Source organism: Culicoides brevitarsis, chromosome 2 (genome assembly GCF_036172545.1).
Source record: "Culicoides brevitarsis isolate CSIRO-B50_1 chromosome 2, AGI_CSIRO_Cbre_v1, whole genome shotgun sequence".
In the NCBI taxonomy this organism is placed as follows: Eukaryota; Metazoa; Arthropoda; class Insecta; order Diptera; family Ceratopogonidae; genus Culicoides; species Culicoides brevitarsis.
This window is the reverse complement of record NC_087086.1, coordinates 25,930,604-25,944,693: the sequence shown is the minus strand read 5'-3', so window position 1 is coordinate 25,944,693 and position 14,090 is coordinate 25,930,604. Positions and strand designations below refer to the sequence as shown.

The following is a 14,090-nucleotide window of genomic DNA, read 5'->3' as shown; positions in this document are numbered from 1 at the left end:
GCTTTGATGAATATCCGAAAACGTCTCGATATTTCATTAACTCACATTCCAGCAGCCACAAATCCACTTGTCGCGTCTCAGAAACCGAAACTTTCGGTTATTCCGCCAGCGGTGATGCTAAATCCTGCATGGCAACAACACGCCGAGATTATGAAACAATCATTAAGTTTGCTCGCCTTGCAACGTTCGCAGCAACCGGCTTCTGTAGCAACGCCCGTTGATTTATCGCCGTACGTTCCATCGACTCCGGCGATTCCATCGTCTGTGGGATCCATGACAACTTCCAGTGCACCCGTTATGGCATCCCAAGTATCGCGTCGGAATGCAGGAAGTGGTCTTCCGATTCCTTTCAAGTGTCCACTTTGTTCCTTAGTTTATCGTACGCAAACTTTCTTGAACGAACACATGCGAAAAGAGCATTCAGTGTTGATTTAAAGTGAATTTTTTGGTGAAAAAAGACGTTAAATGATCACAATTTAAGGCTGAAAAAATTTCTAAATTATTAAAAAAAATAATTAAATAGATTTGGTTCCTATCTACTTCCCTAAGACTGTCAATAATTAATTAAATATTTATAAAAAAAAAAAATAAAAAATTAATTTTAGGGGATTGGAAAATTTCTAAATATTAGATTTAAAAAAAGACTCAAAAAAATTTCATAGGATAATTTTGTTTAATTTTTTTTCTGTTAAATTGTTGAATTTAAATTTAAAAAAAAAAATTTTTGGGCTTAAAAATTACTTCTATTTAAAAATAATTAAAATATTAGAATTAAAAAAGAACGGTTTCTACAAAGGCTGCAGTTTCTCGATAAAATTTTTAAAAAATCATAAATTTTTGTTAAAATATTAATTTAATTTAAATTAAATAAATTAATAATTTTTATTTTAAATTAATTAATTAATTTAATCATCAATTTAAAATAAAAATTATTAAATAATTAATTCAAATTAAATTTTAAAAATATTTTGAACTTAAAACTTAAATAAAAAAAAATATTAAGAATTACTATTATAAAAAAATAATATTTAAATGAGAAAAATAATCATCACAAGCAAAATAATTGTTATTAATATGATATTATTAAAATTATTAAACTATACAATAATAATAAATATATTCTTAAAAATTTAAAAGTGCCAAGAATTATTTTTTAGAAATTAATTTCAGATCAAAAATCGTTCAGGAATTGGTAAAAATTGTATTTTTAATTTTTTTAACATTAAAAATTTAATTCTAATATTTATTTTAATTTTTTTTAGGTTAACCGATCTTCACAGGAAGCCATCCAGATCATGACTGCTGAAGAGGTACGTCCTTTGGCGTGAAAATTTTTTTAAATGTTTGATTTACCTGCCAAATAAAGAGAGTTAAAGTTGAAAGCGTGTCTTCAATAAATTGCTAAAACCCTGTAAAATAGCTTCTCTGAGCCCTTAACTCTGTAGATTTGTCGTAGCAAGAAAAGTCTTGGGATGTGGTTTAAATTTATTTTTTTTTACACACAACTCACCATCAATAAAAAATTTAATATTTTTAAAATAAAATTTTTCTAACAAATTTTTATTTTTTTTATTTTCAGAAATAATTGTTCAGCCCACGGACACCGATACGCACGTCATTTCCACGACAATTGTCGAGACACGTCCCATAATCGAGATAATTACGACAGAAACCATTCCCGAAACTGCCCCAAAGGTCGTTCTCATTCCCAAAGCGGATGTCGTGCAAAAACCCACTGTGAAACCTGAAGTGCAAACCGAAGCTGGAGTCGTTGTGACCGAAAGTAACACACGTCGTCTCACCGAATCCGGTGAAATTCGATATTTTTGTCCGCAATGCAATGTTCGTTACGTGAAATTCAAGTATCTCAAGACGCATTTGCGGGATTGTGGGAACGAGTTCAAGTGTGATACGTGCTCGAGCACTTTCAAGCAACGACGGACGTTTGTCTTGCACATGAAGGAAAAGCACGGAACTCTGGTGAAGATTGAACATGTGGTGGCGACGTCAAAGAGCAATGTCGTGGAAGTGAAGAAGGATGGATAAATTTTCTTTTTTTTTCGTTAGATTTTAGTGTAGAGACGGAATAAAAAAATGAATGAAAATGAAAATTTTTTTAATTGCCTTGAAAATGGTGGCAAGTAGCGTTAAAAAAAATAAAAAAATAAAAGAAAAAAATAATTTTATGGATTAGATTTGTAAATACATGTCATTTCTCTATCATTTTGTGTGTTATTTACAAAAAAATAGCTTTAAAAAAATTACGAAAAAATAGTTAGCACTCATTATCATAAAAAATTGTGTGATTTTGTGTTAATTTGTTCACTTTTAAACATAAAAATAATATTTTAATTTTTTTTTGTAATTTCTAGCTCTAGCACCGTCAATGATGTACCTGCCGGCGCTAGGTCTCGTGCCAAAACTCGAGGAAATCGAGCTGATATCTCAGCAGGCGGCAGCCGCAGCTACCGCAGCAGCCATCATCAAGCAAGATTCAAAGACACTTCTTCTCCCTTCTGCCGCTCAAACCACCTCTATTGCACTTTCGCTCATGGCGCGCCACAATTTCGGCGTCGCCGCAGCAGCAAATACCGCCGCCGCCACAGCTCTAAGTGGTCGCGAACCGCCCGACGAAACCAAAGAACGACGCTTCGAGTGCGAAAAATGTTTCCGGCGCTACGTGCGGAAAATTTCCCTGCAACGCCACCAAAAGTACGAGTGTGGCAAGGAACAGCATTTAGTGTGTCCCGTCACCGGATGCCAATACAAGACATTTTATCATTGTTCCCTGAAGAAACACATGCTCATACATGCGAACCGATAGCAGTTTTAAGTGTGCTTCGATGGGTCACGTGACTTCAGATTTTATTAGTTTATTAGTTGGGATAGATTTTTATTTTTTAACATGTTTCGACATGATGGTCTTTAAAAAAAATGGAAAATTATATTTAAAAAAAAAAGATACTTAGTCATTTAGAATTAAAAAAAAAACTTAAAACAGGGTCAAAAAGAAAAATTCTTTAAATAATTGTTTTAAAAATAAAATAAAATTTTAAAAATTAGTCCAAAGAAAATTTTATGTCATACATTCTTCAGTCTTTATCTTGCTCACCGAACAAAAATTAATCAGGACTGGATGAAAAAAAAACAACTTACAGGAATTCAGGTATTTGTTTAAAAATTATATTAAATATTATTTTAATTAAATTAATTTTTTATTTATTTTTTCAGAAGGATTTGGACCGATCAACGGGTGATAAAAAATCTATATAAAAAAAAATTATAAAAAAATATATAAAAAAAAAAATAAATTTAAAAAAATAAATCATTGTTGTTGTTTTTCACTATAAAATACACTGCCAGGATATTTTTTTCATATTTTTTTTATTTAATTAATTTTTTATTTTTTTTTTAGAAAAAAAATTCTATATGTTCAAAAAAAATTAAATTTTCAATTATTTTATTGACAAATTTTTTTCTAACAAAATTTTTTAAATTTTTAGATAACCTGACATTAGTGGACATCACAGAGCTCCGGCCCATCTACAAACACTGGAAAGGCGGCGAATTTCGTTACTTTTGCCCGCGATGCAATGCCAAATACAAGACTGAGTCGCCCGTGTTCTATCACTTGCGGGAATGTGGTGTTGGAGCGCAATGCCCTTACTGCCCAAAAGTTGTGACACAACGACGAAATCTAGGCGAGCACATAAAACGGGCGCATTTCAAGGAAAATAAAGACCAAAAACGACGACGACGAAAATAAAGAGTAAATTTTGGCGGGAAAAAAATTTAATTGTGTCTTGGATTTTTATTAACATATTTTTTTTTTATTTTTTAGGTTTCCTTATTTGATGAAAAATGATGTAAAAAGACGAAAATGTTGAAAATTAGAAGTCCAGTGTGCCAAATTAATATTTTTTAAAAGGACTCTTGATGTTTTAGCTCAATTTTAAACGAATTTAAATAAATGTTCTTTTCGTGATTAATATTTAAAAAAATAAAAGCTCTTCAAAGAGAGCGGCAAAGTTCCTCAAAATGATAAAAATTAGGCTCAATGTTAAATGTGATAAAAAAAAATATTACGAAATACATTCCAAAACACTTTCTTGTTTTATTTTTTGTTGTTATTTAATTATTTAATTTAATATTAGTTTTAAGAAAAAAAAAAACACAAACACCATACAAAATTTAATTTTTATTAGTTAAGGCATGCTAGATAAAATTTAATTTAAGTTCCAATGTATGATTATAGTGATCATTAATGATATTTCTTAGGTTTGGTTGATTTTCTATTTTACAAAAAAAAATTGAATTTTTTTATTAATTTATTTTTCTTTTTTTTTTCTTCATCTTTATTTTCTTCCAATCATCATCAAAATCACTAACATGACACAAAAACACACAAAATCACTCACACACACACAAACAACCTGCGAATTCAGATCTCTGGACCGATTTCATGAGTTTCGGCTTTGGCGCCATGGCCGACGATTCCACCGCTAGCCTCAAACTTAACCGCAAAAACGGACAGAATTTCCAATGTGCCAAGTGCGGCAAGTGGTATTCCACGAAGAATATCATGTTGCGTCACATGAATCACGAGTGTGGCGTCGAGAAAAATATTCAGTGCAAGTATTGTTCGAAAATGTTCCTGCGCAAGTGGAATCTCAAGCAGCACGTCAAACGCATCCACGAGAACTCCATTGAGGCCACCAACATGATGTACGAGAGTGCATCGGACTCCAGCAGACCAGCAATTAGCATCAAGCCCGAAGTTCGGTTGGGCGGCGTTTAAGTTTCGGTCAAAAAAAATATATTTGACGCTATAAGAATTTAATTTACAAGATGGCCATAAAAAATCACATAATTCTCTACTACTTTTACTATATACAACATATATGTTTAGTTTGAGAAACAATTTGAAAAGCAATTTTTTCGTATTTTTTATATACTTTCAGTAATAATAATATAATTTTTTTTATATAAAAAAAATAAAATAATAATTTTTATCATTGTGTGGTATTTAGCGTTTAGTGTACTTATTAAAATTTAAAAATTAATCAAAAATATGTTTTACAAAATTTCAATATATATGATGTGTTTATAAAAAAAATTATATAACTACTTATATTGCGGTCATTTTCATCAAAAACACATCAAGCTCAACAAACAAATACTCCAAAATTTCGGTGAAAACAAAATTACCAAAAACCAAATAGTCAAAAAAAAGAAAGAAAATAAAATGAAAACCAATGAAATTATTTTTAAAATTAAAAAAAAAAATCACAAAAGAAACCAAATGCCAGTACGTCATTTTTTTTTATTTAATTAATTTTAGAATAATTAAATGCTTTTTTTTAATTAAAAAAACGAATCCTAAATATTATTCAACAAACAATTTAACAATAATAGTAGTCGAATTCAGTTCTCATTTACATGTTTATTTACGTCTTAATTGATATCCTATATAAATTTAAAAAAAAAATAATAATATTATTTACTCATTTATAATTTTAGTTAAAATAATTATTATTATGGTGTTTATGATTATTATTATCATCATTATACATATATTTTAATGCGAACAAAAAAAATATTTCATTAGAAATTAAGGTGAATTTTTGATCATGACAACAAAGTAACTCTCAGCGCTCAAAACAAGGCCATATTTTTTGTTTAACAAAAAGAATCTCATTGTATACTCAAAAAAATATATAAATTGACATTTTGTGGAAAACATTTTTTAAATTTTAATTAATTAACATTCTCTTTACATCACAATTAAATTTAAAAAAATAATTAAAATTACAAGCCTAAGTTTAAAGCCAAAAGTTTTTCTAACAATGTAAATATTTACATACATAATAATAATTGCTCGAACATTTAGTGGCCAAAGAAACAACATTTATATGGGTTTTTATTCAATATAAAATTGATTAATTAATTAAAAAATAAGAAAAAAAAATTAAACTACAAAATAAGGATTTAATTCTAAATAATTAATTGAAAAAAAAAACTTATGTGACATGAATCTACGTAAAAAAATATATATATATTGGAATGTTAAATATTTTAAAGATACGAGCAAACTTTTTTTTATCACAGAAAATATTAAAAAAAAATCTCCATAAAGCCAAATTTTTGTAACTTTGATGTCTTTCTCCTATAATTCATAAAACATCAAAAAATAATAGAAATTTTTAAATTTGTTTCTTGATCAGTTCCTATCATTCATTCATTCATTTTATATATTTTTTAAAAAATTTTCTTAAATTTTCTGCACAATTTTTTGTTTTATTTTTCAGGCAACTTAACATTCAATTAAAAAAATAAAATAAAAAGAAAAATATATCAAAGTAAAAAAAAATAAATAAATATAATCCAAAGAAATTATTTTTACTCATTAAGGATGTGTTTTTTTTATATTATTATTATTAGTTTATATATGATTATTATTATAATATACTCACTCTCAGTTATTTAGATATAATTTTTAATGATAAGTGAATGAAAAAATAAATATTAAATGATGTCCCTCTTTTTGAGTCAATCAATGCCAAACAAACCAAAAAAAATAAGCATTTTTTAAACATTTAACATTAAGTTGAGCAAATAGGTGCCATACTTACAATTCTTTTTATAAGAAAACGAGAAAAAAAAATAATGAAAGTAAAACCAAAAAACGAAAATTTAATTTTTAGGAGGGACTTCATTAATATACGCGCAAGATCAAAGAAGAAACAAGCATTTGAATAACCCAAATAAATATTTCTAGTTATTTTTATTATGATTATTAATATTATAACAATATACATTTATATATAAAAATTTAAGTTTAAACATTTTTTTGTCATTATATTATGATGAATTGCAGCTCAAAAAGTGGCATAATAAATTTTTAAGCTATATTTGCTGCTGATATACACGAAAATAAAATATAAATGGAGAAAATTCGCTCATTTTTATCAAAAAAATAAAAATATATTAATTAACAAAATATATATGGAATATATATTGAAAAAGAAATGCCATCATCATCATAAATATTATGAAGTGAAAAGAATAAAAAATGTATCTTGTAAATGTATGATTAATAAAACTTTATTTTTAAAAGTATTACGAGTTTCAATTTAATTTTTTTTAATTTTAAATCAATAAATGTTCATTGTATTTTATTTTAAATTAATTATTTTTATTTATTTCATGTGTGATGTCTGTAAATGTTGTTTTTTTGTACCGCTTTTCGTTTCTTTCTAGGTAAACTCAATAATAATATGCCAAAAATTTCTTATTTTCAGCTTGTTTTAGCCAGATGTTGATGCCTAAAGTGATACTCGAGACATCGGGACAGCAAAATAGTGATCCAGATGAAGAAGGTGAAGACAAATTTGCAGGCGATTTATTATATATGATTGAAAAATATTCTAAAAGAAAAAAGAAAAATTAAAAAAAATGGGTTTTTAATTTTTTTCATGTTTAAATTTTATTAAAATAATTTTTTAAATTAATGTTTCAATTAAAATTATTAAAAAAAATCGAATTCTTTTAAAAAATTTAATTACAGAATACGATCACGACGATGAGGGACCTGAAATGGAAATTCAAGATCATTGGAGTAATCCAAGCAAATCGCAACTTTACAGACTCATGGATCAACTCGGGCGTTTTGTGTGTCCCCGAATTTATTGTCGACGTGGCTACAAGCACGTTGGCTCCTTACAACGACATCTCAAGTAAGTTTAATTATTTTCTGACTGTTTTTTAGGGTTTTCCTACAATTTTTCACTTGAATTAGGTACGAATGTGGCGGCGTCAAAATGTTCCGGTGTCACATGTGTGGCAAAGCATTCTCACAAAAGTTCCCGCTCAAACGGCATGTTGAATATCAATGCAAAATGTTAAAAGTTTTCAAGTTCTCGTAAATTAAAGTAGCGAAAAATACTCAAAAAAAGCTAGTCAAGCAACTACAAAGTACTCTGAAAATTCGTAACTAAATATTTTTATGGACAGGAATAATAATCTAGTGCCAAAGATACGCCAAAAACTGAATTCCTTAAATTTTCCACTGAGTTTTATGCATTTTTTTATAATGATGTGACATAAATAATTAAAATATTTTACTATGCATATCCGTAATTCATATTTATCTTCCTTTTTATTGTTAAGAAAACATTTTTGCCAAAAAAAATTACTACTAGACTTATTATTTAGCAACTATCATATATAAAAATTCTTCCTTATAAAAAACATATAACATTAGAACAAAAATATATCATAACAAATAATATCAGGATAAATTTTGTGTAAATTTTATATATATTACTACTTATAAATAACAAAATCATGCCAAATTGTAAAGTTTATTAGACTAAATTTAATATTGAACAAAATATATATCAAAATAATTATCTTGTAATCTTCAAAATTTGTTATAATTGTAAACTTGTAAGAAAAAAACAAACATATTATTAATTTATTATAATCACAACAAAATATATCCAATATTAAAGTAAATTTTAGGATAATGAAATCAGTATCTAATGGAAATTTGAATACCTGAATTTGCATTAATTTCAATTTTTTATGTATAAATGTAACAAAGAATATTTTCTCCTAAATGGAGTTAATTAAAAAAACAAACAAAACTTCTTAAATCATAGAAAAACACAAAAGAAAGAAAAAAAAATCATAAATAAACAAGAAATTGATGTAGTTTATTGAATAGTTTTTATATTCTAGCTTGCTTTTCGTTAAAAAGAGACAAACTATTTATGTGTGTATTTTAATTATTATTTAGACAGAACCTGTTTGGGAATGCATTTTATATAATATCATTAGGTAGGTATATTGTTGTCTTTTTAATTTTTTTTTTAATATATATATTTTATTTAATTTTGGACGCAATTTGATTTTATTTTTAATTATTTATTTTAAATATTGAATGGCAATTTTTATATTTTTTTTGTTTATTAAATTACCTAATAAATATATTAGAAAAATCGATTAAAAATTTCATAAAAAAGAAATTTTTGAAAAAATTTTTTTCTCGGGCACGTGATTAATTTTATTATATAAAAAATTCAATAATGTTTTATTATTTTTTCTTTTAAAGTAATTTAGTAATTTTTCATAATATTTGAATCTAAATATCAAAAAACTCATCACTTTTAATAATTTTTTTTTTAAAATTTATTTTTTTTTTAATTTTAATATGCTTTTTTATTGAAATTCCAATGGTGTCTGTCTTGGTGTCACGCTTTTGTCCCCTGCCCCAAGATTTTACTAAAGCGCTTTTAGTTAGCGAAAATTTCAATGGGGCAAAATAAAAAAACAAGGTTAAAAATTTCATTGGGGCAAAATTGACCATTTTTTGGAAGGTTTTAAAATGTGCATTAGTTTTAGAATGTGAATTTTCAAAAAATTTTAAAAATATTTTCAATTTTTAAAATATTTTGTGTTAAAATTCGAAATTTTACATGAATTTTCTTCTTTTAAAATATTTCCTAAAAATTATTTTTCAAAAATCTTTGAAGGTTATTTTTATGAAATTTTTTTGTTAAAATTTTTAACTTGAAATACATTCAGATCAATTTTTAAATGATCAAATTCAATGGGGCCCTAAAAAGTAAAAAAAACATCTAAAATATTTCAAAATGAAAAGAAAAAAATTTGAGGCCAAAATTTTAGCATTTTGTATGAAAAAGTATTTCAAAAAAATTGTTGGACTTTTTTTTTTTTTTTGCTTAAATTTTGAAAAAAATTTTTTTCAACTTTTTAGGGAAATAAAAAAGCATCATTTAAAATATTTTTTTTTATAATTTTTTATTTTTTTTCGAAAATATTTTTTTCGAAAATATCGATGGAAAAAAATTATTTTAAAAATTAATTTAAATTAAATTAAATAAAATTAATTTTTAAATTAAAAATAAATAAATTTAATCGTTATTCAAGCAAATTTTTATTTTTTTAGTACTTCAGTTTCATTTTGTTAATTAAATAATAATATAATTGTCCTTAGACAGGTAGAAAAAAAATATAACTTAAAAATAATTTGAAAAATAAAGAAGAAAACGCTTAATTTTCAGTCCAATTCAGTGCATCTTCTCTTCAACTTCATGCTCTAATGTCTTCAACTCCTTCAAACAGCTTTTGTCAAAAGGCTTTGGTTCCGACATCTCACGTGCTTGTTTCGCCCAAAACTTTGCTTTCTTGAAAATATTCGACAATTCCCGCTTCTCCTTGATGACGCTCGTCGGAAACTGCTTTTCATAGCGATTTCCCACTGTATCCGCCAATTCCTGAATAATTTCAACGTCAGAAGAAATCGGATTGTTCTCAGCGAATTTCGGATCATCACGAGCTTGGAGGGAGTACTTGACAATTTTCATGCCCCACAAAGCAAACAAATACGAAACTATTTTCTCCGCATATTTGGTCTTATTGGTAGCTTTTTCCTGTCGCAATTTTTCCATCAAAGCCGCGAGAAGGAAGTCAATTTGCGCAAAATGACGTTCATCGATCAAAAACTTGATAATTGGCGCAATATTTGGCAAGATACTAGAAAAATTCAAATCCAACATATTTTCCTGGATGAATCCTTTGAAGTAGAAGTGCATAATTTTGTTGCTTTGCCATGTCGCTGCCTCGTTTATCTTAATTTCACTCAAAATTTTTGGAATTGCGAACTTTAGTTGCATTTTTGTGTTCTTCAGGAACTCGTAACAGTCGTAAATGTTGGAGTTTGCTATTGTGCGATGAATAATCAAGGTTTGGAAAATGTTTCGTGGCTTTATGACACCGAAAAGTTCGTGCAAAGTCAAAATATCTTTGATGACGTCATATCCAGCAGCTTGAAAATCATCATAAGTCGTAATAACCTTCTCGAAAAAGCGAATGGCGTCTTCGTGCTTGCCACGTTTTTGGAAATTCATGGCCATCTGGAGCAGATTTTCCATATAAACGCAAATAGCTTCCGGCGAAAGACGAATTGGCTCAATTAACGCGATGGCTTGCTGCAAAAGCTCGTTGTCGCTGCTACGAAGACTGATGGCGAAGGCTTTACGTGCCAGATATTTCTTGAATTCGCGTGAATTTTCAGCTGGCTTCGCTTTTTCGAGCTCTTGTTCCAACTTTTCAGCACCAAGCACCAACAAACGAGGATCTGTTGGAAAAAATTGTGAATTTAAGGAAAATTTTCTTTAAAAATGTATTTTTCAAACCTTTTGAATCCGTTTTATCTTGAAGGTAGCGAACAATAAAGGCGTAAGCACGTTGGACCTGCGTGGGATTTGCATTTTCGCCGTAAAGGCTTTCAAGAGTGTTTCCTTTCTTTCGGTAATCACTAACCAAATCACTGTAAATTTTAATATTTATAATTTTTTTTCTTGCTTTTGTTTGAATTTTCAGCAAATACTTACTTCATGATGAATTATATTGCGAGAAAAGTGAAGTAAAATGAGAATTTCACGTGAAATTAAATTTTTGGTGTGTGCTTAATTTAAGTGCGTCCTTCCTCATCAAAGATTAAATCACAAATGAAACCTAAAATGGCGTCCCTTTGAGGCGATCATGAAATCATCCGTTATTCGAGATAAGGAAGAAACTTTTGTTAACAAATTGCGAAGACGTGAGCGCATTTAAAAAAAATGAATTTAAAACAAAATTTTAGAAAATTATTAATAAATTTCTTGATTTTTCAGATAAAATATTTTTAATTGATAAATTTATTGAGTTATTTTTTTAAAAGAAAGAAAGAAAATTTTAAGTTGACTTTTTTTAGAAAAAAATTATACAAAAGTAAAACTAAAATTTTGGAAATTCTGGAAATTTTGAAATCTTTAAAAAAAACTTTTTATATCATTTTTTTTTATAAAAACGTTTTTGAATAGATAAATTGAGTTTTGATTATTCGTGAAAATCTAAAAATAATTTTTAAAATTTTTTAAAATAAAATGAGAAAGATAAAAAATTTTGAAATACTTTAATTTTAAAATGACAAAATTTTATCAATTTTTGAGCGATAAATAATATTTTTGATGATTTTTTTACTAATTTACTTTGAGATTTAAAATTAAAGAAAAAAATTTCATAAAAAATAACTGTCAAAAAATTTTTTTATAATTTTATGAAAACGTCTTTTTAATATTTATGACAACATATGATTTCCAAAACAAAAATTAGAATAAATTAAAAAATTTTCAAAAATTTTATGGAAACTTATTTTTTGTCATTTTTGGTTAAATTTTTAACTTTTTTTCTTTATTTTGCCCCATTGGATTTTCGACTTAATTTTCATTTGGAGCGGCCTTAAATGAAAAAAAAATTAAATGTTGAAACTTACATTTAAAATTTTAATTATTTAATACATATTTTTCAATAAACGGACAGACATCAAAAATTTTAAAAAGAGCGTTTTTATTTTAAAACGTCTTAAAGTTTCTTATTCCAATGCCTTATTTTATTTTTTTTTCATTTTTAATTTTTAAAAATAATGTTTAAGTCGAATATTTTTTAGTCCTTTTTCAAGTGGGCCAAAAAGCAAAAAAAAATTAAAAATTTTTTTCAAATTTACAAAATTAAAATTTTCTTTTTTTTAAATTTATAAAAATTTTAATAAGTTTTAAAATTTTTAAATAATAAAATTAAAATTATTTATCTCAAAAATAAAACTAGAAACAAAAAAAGGTAAATAGTAAAAAATTTTAATTTTTTTATTTAATTGTAGACAAAACTTTTTATTGAGTTTTTAAACATATTGATAAATATCCCTACCTATTACCTCATTAGTGCATCTTCTTCTTTTCGTTCTTTCTAACTCTTCTTTTCTTACGTGTCACACAAGAGAAAGTAAGATTAGTTGCATTTAAGAAACTTGAACAAAAACATTCGAAAAAATGAAAGTTCTATCCTTATTTTTGTTAATTTTTTACTTTTCTTCAGTCACCTCATCGGAAAATTTTCCGTTAAATTTATATCACGTACGTATTTTCTCTCAAAATTCCATCAAAATTTCTCAATTTATTTTTAAATTTCAAGAATCTCGGCGATGGATCTTCGAACGTCGTCATTTCACCATTTTCCATCGAACAAAGTCTTTCGATCATCGCATTAGCTGCTAATGGCAACACTTCCACCGAGCTTCAAGCCCTTTTGGGACACAAATCCGACTTTTTGTTGGAATCCTTGTCATCGCACTCCAAATCTTACATCACCGCAAACCGAGTTTACGTTTATTCAGACCGCAGCTTGAACGAAGAGTTCCAGTCGACGATCGAAAAACGCGTTGGATATGCCGTCGCCGAGTCAATTGACTTTAGAAATAATTACAGGGCGGCTCTAAAAATCAACGGATGGATCGCAAACCAAACGGACCAAAAAATTCAAGATTTAATTAATCCCGATGCGATCACCGGAGACACGCGAGTCGTTTTGGTAAACGCAATTTACTTCAAAGGCAACTGGAAATACAAATTCGAGAAGGAAAATACGTTCACGGACGATTTTTACGTGACCGAAACTCAAAAAAAGCCAATGGAGTTCATGCAACTGAAGACCGACTTCCGTTACAACGAATTTAAAGATCTCGATGCGACTTGCGTTGAATTGCCGTATGAGGATGAAAATGTCGCGATGTATGTCGTGCTGCCCCGAAAACGCACCGGCCTGAAGGATGTACTCCAAAAATTCTACAAAATTGATTTTCACACGGAAATTGTCGAAAACTTGATTGAACAAAAAGTTGACGTCACCCTTCCTCGATTCACGACTGAATTCAGTACAAATTTGAACACGGCCTTGAAAAAAATGGGAGCAAAGACGATTTTCAGTGGCAAAGCTGATTTTAGTAACTTAGTCAACTCCCCAGAACCGATCGAACTGAGCGAAGTCATCCACAAAGCGGTCTTGGAGGTGAACGAAGACGGAGTTGTGGGAGCTGCAGCAACGGAAGAAGTCCTAGTGAGTCGTTGTGCCCCGATTTGCGAGTATTTGGAGGCCGATCATCCATTCTTGTACGTAATTTACGATCGAAATGCCCGTCAAATGTTATTTTTGGGAGAATTTCATTCGTAATTTATAAGAAAAAAATT

The 14,090-nt window shown here is 27.7% G+C and overlaps 2 protein-coding genes across 2 annotated transcripts; both read left to right on the top strand.

Annotated features, from left to right (window-relative positions):
- Positions 1-7,276: 7,276 nt before the first annotated feature.
- LOC134832102 (zinc finger and BTB domain-containing protein 26-like) lies at positions 7,277-8,082 on the top strand. The gene is made up of 3 exons (XM_063846003.1): positions 7,277-7,379; positions 7,568-7,736; positions 7,799-8,082. The coding sequence occupies exons 1-3, from the start codon at positions 7,316-7,318 to the stop codon at positions 7,923-7,925; spliced, it is 360 nt and encodes a 119-aa protein (XP_063702073.1). The 5' UTR covers positions 7,277-7,315; the 3' UTR covers positions 7,926-8,082.
- Positions 8,083-11,457: 3,375 nt separating this feature from the next.
- On the top strand, positions 11,458-14,073 carry LOC134828825 (serine protease inhibitor 42Dd-like). Its single transcript, XM_063841811.1, has 2 exons — positions 11,458-11,487; positions 13,039-14,073. The coding sequence occupies exons 1-2, from the start codon at positions 11,458-11,460 to the stop codon at positions 14,071-14,073; spliced, it is 1,065 nt and encodes a 354-aa protein (XP_063697881.1).
- Positions 14,074-14,090: the final 17 nt, after the last annotated feature.

Excerpts from the sequence above, each read along its gene's own strand:
- LOC134832102 (XM_063846003.1), top strand. The coding sequence starts at position 7,316 with ATGTTGATGCCTAAAGTGATACTCGAGACATCGGGACAGCAAAATAGT. Across the intron at positions 7,380-7,567 it reads TAGTGATCCAGATGAAGAAG|AATACGATCACGACGATGAG; the intron begins GTGAAGACAAAT and ends ATTTAATTACAG. Across the intron at positions 7,737-7,798 it reads TCCTTACAACGACATCTCAA|GTACGAATGTGGCGGCGTCA; the intron begins GTAAGTTTAATT and ends CACTTGAATTAG.
- LOC134828825 (XM_063841811.1), top strand. The coding sequence starts at position 11,458 with ATGAGAATTTCACGTGAAATTAAATTTTTG. Across the intron at positions 11,488-13,038 it reads CACGTGAAATTAAATTTTTG|AATCTCGGCGATGGATCTTC; the intron begins GTGTGTGCTTAA and ends TTAAATTTCAAG.